The sequence below is a fragment of the Hipposideros armiger genome, unplaced genomic scaffold (genome assembly GCF_001890085.2).
Source record: "Hipposideros armiger isolate ML-2016 unplaced genomic scaffold, ASM189008v1 scaffold_162, whole genome shotgun sequence".
Lineage (NCBI taxonomy): Eukaryota > Metazoa > Chordata > Mammalia > Chiroptera > Hipposideridae > Hipposideros > Hipposideros armiger.
This window is the reverse complement of record NW_017731512.1, coordinates 2,076,224-2,082,482: the sequence shown is the minus strand read 5'-3', so window position 1 is coordinate 2,082,482 and position 6,259 is coordinate 2,076,224. Positions and strand designations below refer to the sequence as shown.

The 6,259-nt window shown below is 35.2% G+C and overlaps 1 protein-coding gene across 1 annotated transcript in view; it reads left to right on the top strand.

The window, feature by feature from the left end:
* Positions 1 to 4,143, top strand: part of MTO1 (mitochondrial tRNA translation optimization 1) — a 31,219-nt gene extending 27,076 nt beyond the window's left edge. Inside the window, exons 11-12 of the mRNA XM_019651609.1 lie at positions 1,902 to 2,062; positions 3,624 to 4,143. Coding sequence (XP_019507154.1) covers positions 1,902 to 2,062; positions 3,624 to 3,785 — 323 coding nt within the window. The 3' untranslated portion in view covers positions 3,786 to 4,143. The remainder of the gene's footprint in view (positions 1 to 1,901; positions 2,063 to 3,623) is intronic.
* Positions 4,144 to 6,259: the final 2,116 nt, after the last annotated feature.

The following is a 6,259-nucleotide window of genomic DNA, read 5'->3' as shown; positions in this document are numbered from 1 at the left end:
CGAGTCCAGCCCGAGCTGAGCAGCCGCTGAGCTGCCAACAGGTAGCAGGATGGCTCAGCTTAAAAAAAAAAAAAAAAGATGCACGAGAAAAAGGCAGGGAACAGAATGAGATAGGGAGAAAGGTAGGAATGATATACTGTTCAAACAGGAGACGACTTTAAGCTCCTTGGGGCCCAGCGAAGGTGGTGAGAATGCTGCACCCCTCCTCGCACTGGCATTTTCTTTTCAGCTCCAAAGAGGCCTGTCACCTTGCCATGCTTTGGATGAATTTATAGGATGACCCAAGTGCTGCCTACCATCCCCACCATGCAAGTTAACAAAATTCTAGCAACAGAAGGAAACCCACCCAAATTCCCAAATCATTCTTTCAAATGACCAGATACTAGTAGTATACTAATGTATAAGAAGTAATGTTGACCCATTTATTTCAACGTCATGATGTCTCTATTGGGTAAAAATTACTTTATTGAACATTTAGGCTCTTAGCACCTGGGAAAAAGTGACTAAATTCTGTATTTTCAACTTGGTTTGCAATTTTGGTTTGTCCAATAAATCACCAGGTTCAGATTAGAATCACCCAGAATAATTATCTTTAACTTGTTAGTAGATAAAATGCTTTAATTTATATCCAAGAAAGCCCTAGGTTAAATTGTAACACATATCAGTGGTTTTTAAATTACTACATGGATACTCCACTAGACAAGTTTCTTGAAAGCAGAAATCAATTTCAAATTCTTTGTATTATCTTACATGTTTTGCTGTATACATATGTAAAAGATTTTATAAATATATCTTTAACATATATATTACTTCCTCATTTCTATTCCATGATCCCCTGATGAGTCTATTCATGAGTCAGAAAATTGTTACAATTTGTTGTACTAAATTATTATTTTACAATGTTGTATGAAGTCCTTTACATGCATTATTTCATTTCATACTCAGAACTATCCTGTGAAGGATAGGTATTAGCATTATTATCTTAATTTTTACAGATAAGTGGTAACTTGCTCAAGGTCACAACTGGTGAGCAGGCAGAGCTGGGATTTGAACCTAGGTTGTCTGACTGGAAGACCTGTGCACTTTACAATTGTTCTTTGTTGCCAAAAAGACCATCAGAAGTCATCTAGGTCAGCCCTTAAATTTTCTAGATAAAGAAGCTGAAACCCAGGAGGATAAGATGTGCCCATAGTCAGAGGGTAATTCATTGGTAGAGCCTGGCTCAGAGCTGAGATTTTCTGGCTGCCAGTCAAGTGATGGAAGCAGGTGCTACCAAAACCTTTAGGGAAGACTCGCTTTCTTGAAGAGGACAGAATGACCAGCTTAATTTAGGTTTTAAAACAGGTTTGAATTTATTTTTCTAAGAACAGAATGCTTTAATTACAAAATAATTGCTGAATTATCTCTCTAACTTCATTTCTGAATAAAACCATAGTTAAATTATTTAAATTATGTGTTATCATCTAAGAAGCTTTAATCTTTTTAAAATTACAGCTTTACATGGACATAATTCAGAAAACCATTTTCTTGAAGAAACAACCTGTCTTTAGAATGTTCAGATTCAAACCCACAGCCTGTTGAGGGATGTTCCACTAAAATCTGCGCTGAAAGGGAAAGCAATTTCTTTGCTTTTAATTTTCCAGGTTTTTTAAATGAAAAGGACATGCAATAAACTACCAGACAGAATGTTGTAGTTAACTTGTAAGATATTCATGCTCTTTATTTTAGCTTCAATTTCCTCATCTGCAAAAGGGAATACCTACTCCACCTATCTCATGGTGTTGAGATAAGTGTTGAATGAGATAATGTATGCAAAAGCTCTTTGTAAATTATGAAAAGCTATAAAAATTTAAGTTGTTATATAATCTGAGTATCATAACACAATTACTTTTGTTCACCAGCCACTTATGAATCAGTATTGTTCCATCAGCAACAAGAAATAAAGAGCATTCAGCGAGATGAAGCTCTCCAGCTGCCAAAAGACCTAGATTATTTGACTCTCAGAGATGTGTCTTTGTCCTGTGAAGTTCGAGAGAAGCTACATTTCTGTCGCCCACAGACGGTAAGAAAACAGGCAGTGGATAGGAACAGGTTATAAATTAAGAGCCAGCACTTTAATTTTTTAAACCTGGATTTATAATGATGGCCACATAACTAATGTTTTATTTCATCATAAAAAATTTAACCTCTTATTTTCAATATTTCTTGGTATGACACGTATCAATATATTTATGAAAAGTGAAAAAGCTTAGTCTAAATAAATAAGTAGAAGTCAGGATTTGGGTTGATTATAATCCAGTGGTTTTCAAATCATTACTTGGATCCCTCTCTAGGTAGGGGTTCTAGAGTGTTGCCTTGGGAGCTACTAGGAGAAAGAGCCAAAGAAGTTCCCCCACCCCATGCTTTAGCTTGTGTGTATGTGTGTGTACACACACGTGTGCATGCATGCATACACACTTGCACATGTCTGTAAACATCTATAAAAAACTTTATTATATAGTGTGTAGTATTGCACTTCTAATAAATATTTAAAGACTTATATGCCATATTTATTGATTCCAAGATGTACATTTTAACATTTCTGAAACTGAGTTGTACTTAAAAATTGGTAGTGTCTGATAGTTATTGGACAGTGGATTTTTTTTTAAAGTTGTCATTCATAACATAAAGGAGCATTTAACAAAAATATGGTCTGTAAAAAAATTTTTATTAATTTTTTTTTTAATGGAGAAGTGATTTCATCAGAATAATGTGGTATTCTTAGCAATAGTCATCATGGAAACCTGGCAAACAGGCCTTAAATTTTATAACTATATATATATTCATTTTGGGTTATATTTTTATGGACCGTTATAGGCTGCACTGACCCAAATTATGGCCACTAGCCAGACCATATGCATTAATTAAAATTAAATAATAGCCAGACCATATGCATTAATTAAAATTAAATAAAATTAAAAATTCAACCCTTCAGTCATACTAGCTACATTTTAAGTGCTCAGTAGTTACATATGGCTAGTGGCTACCATGTTGGACAGTGCATTATTACAGTGCAAATGTTATAGAAAATTTCCATTATCACAGAAAGTTCAATTCGACAGCAATGGTCATTAAGTTTGCAACCCCTACCCACAATTCTAAAATACAAAATGTTCCAATAAATGTTTGCTACAGACTCATTTGGAGGCAAACTGACCAGAACTGACATGACGCTATTTAGTCTTTACTCCACTTAAAGTTAATATTCATACATTTTGCTGTAAAAATACACTGCAGAAATATTGAGATTAATTATAAGGTGCTGCCCAGCACACTGCTGGGGATGTTATATTAGTTTAATGAAAAGAAAAATTAGGCACTCTAACATCTGTTAGTTATGTGGTCTTCAACAAGTCATTTTAACTTTGCTAAGCCTCAGTTTTCCCAGTTTAGAAAATGAAGATATTAATAATAATCACATTTCCTTTATCTACTTTATACAATTACTTTGAAAATACATCAAGATAATAGTTTTTGAAAATATTTTATAAATCATAATATACAGATTGTCATTGGGAGGAAAATAGAGTTGATTTGATTTGACACAGCTCACTTTATATTTCTCTTGTGGTTTTAATTCATAGATTGGGGCTGCTAGTCGTATACCTGGAGTGACACCTGCTGCTATCATCAATCTGCTCAGATTTGTGAAGACCACTCAGCGGAGACAGGCAGCTATGAATGAGTTGCCTGAAACTGATCACTGCTTATGTGATACAGACAAACTTGAAGAGAGACAGTTATAACTTTCTATTCATAGACTATTTTTAATCAATATAGGAGTATAAATAGGAGATAAGTATTTCTATTTAGCACCTGTTAAAATAACCTTATTAGTTATTATGGCTTTGTCATTAATTTATGAAGAAGACAGAGATTATCATTGTGCTTTTTTGTATATCTGAAAAAATAGTTATAAATTCTTAAGTTATACTCTTTCTCTCAGGTGCTCTAATACAATGAGACTATTAATATAACTTTGTGCCAAGTTCATTGAAGAGAGATAGTGGCCCTAAAACTAGAACTGAAAAAAAAATTTAACTTGCAGATTTTCCTGCTTATAAGGACTTTGTCCATTAAATGTATCAAATTACAAGTCTTATCTATCAACTTGTTTTGAATGTTAGCAGTCCTCTGCTTGGTTATGCTAGGGTAGAAGGCAATTTCAAAGCGCTCAAGTTCTGAGGACTAAAAATGTGAAAGTATACGAAATTATCCAGAATCATTCAGCTAATTTCAATACTGGAGTGTAGTCTGTAGGGTGAAAGTTGACTCTAAGATTTCTCTACTTCTGCTTTCTCTACTTTTTACCCTATTAAAAGAAAGATGGAGGCCTTTTGAGCTCCTTCTTTTGCTCGGCTCGCTCCAAACTCTTTGGAGTGCACTTTCTCCTAATAATGGCCTTTGAGCCACTGCTTTCTGCTCAGGCCCACTTATATTTCTTTGAAGTGTACTTTTTCTTCTAACAAACTACTCCTTCACTACTTTAAAAAAGAAAGAAATATCAGAAATCATCATAGTTTTCTATCATCCACAATGTGGAAAACTTTTTGGTAACTTGGTTAAGGCAGAATAAAGTAAAGGAAGGGAGAATGAAGAAACGGTAGTTTGTATTTTGTATCATACAATATTTTCTCATGAAACTGTCTTGGCCACAGTTTCTTAACACTGAAGACAAATCCATAGTAACTGGTGACTAGTGTTTCCCTGTTTTTAAGTCAGAATCGACAGAAAACTCAGAATGGTGCTGGCATTCCTGTTCCTTTCCAAGACTTCCATGATATGTGGCCATAAGTGTAGGTTGGAATGACTAGCTGAGCCCTTTGGCTGGCTCTTAGACACCTCAACCTTTCTGGATAGATTAGAGGATTAATACAGCCAGGTTGGCCCGAGGGCCCTTCTTGTCCTTGGAAATCCCAACTTAGACTTCTGTTATCAGCCTAGGGAGATGCTCCCGTCCCGGCTAAGACAGTCTCCAAGGACCCTGAAGTCACTTTGGCTACAGATCTTGGTGTTGAGCCTGATTATGGGTTGAGGCAGCCAAATATCTTGTTGCTATAATTGTATGAAGCCACTTGGACATAGCTCAGTTTTCATGAATTTGTTTCATCTAATTTTTAGTCTTTCCATAAAGTAGTCAAGATCAGTAGCAGGTGAAAAAGTACTTGTAATACTGGATCATTTAGCATTAATTCTTTTTGATACTCAATTTAGTAATTTCAAAGAGTGGTAACTTTTCTTTTAGTTATTGTGGCTATTCCTGGGCAGAATTCTTACAGAGGCAATATTGATTACAATACTAGATGGTATTTTTAAAAAGAAGGTATTTTGAGGGCTGGCCGAGTGGCTCAGTTGGTTAAGAGCTCGCACTCTTGAGCAACAGTGGTTCGAGTCCTGGCCCGAGCTGAGCTGCCAACAAGTGGCAGGATGACTCAGCTTAAAAAAAAGAAGGTATTTTGCACTACTTGTTTAGCACTAGAAAGAAAATCACTCTTCTTAAACTTTTTTTTTTTTTTTAAATACAGGAGTAAAAGCAGTGAATGGGGGTGCTTAGTAAACGGAATATAACAAAAATTTATCTTGAGGAACTAGAAAGTTCCTAAATGCTTTGAAAGGTTCTTGACAGCTGTAATTTGGGACTAGTAATATTATACATATAAGGAAATTTAAATTTTGTAATGCCATTCCATTACAATAGTGACTGTCTCACTGAAAAATGTTTGATGGAAAACATTTGTTATAGTTCCTGCCATTTAGTTCAGGATGTGAAACTTCTTTAAATCTACAATTTAAAATAACATGTTAATATACAAAATTACCTCACTTAAAAGAATATTTTAAAACAGCCTACCTTCTGGTGCTACTAGCCAGAAGTGCTAGAGTTTGTGATGCCCTAGGAAAAAATCGGTTACAAATATAACCTTACTCAGTCCAGTTACTTCATATAAATTTCCCGAACAATGACAATAGGCAGCCTCCAACAGAAGTCAGCCACACTTGTGATTTCCTCCACCCACAGACCACACTGACCAGTAGTTAGAAAAGCTAGGTACTAAAGTTCATTTCAACAGAGCACCAAAATAAAAAGAGGAAACAGCTAAGAAACACAAAGCATTTATAAAATCACTGGGGGAGGGGAGGGAGGGAGGATGAAGATAGGGAACTCTGCTAAATTGAACCATCCTGGCCTTGAATTATAAAGTTACATTGTAGTCAAGAG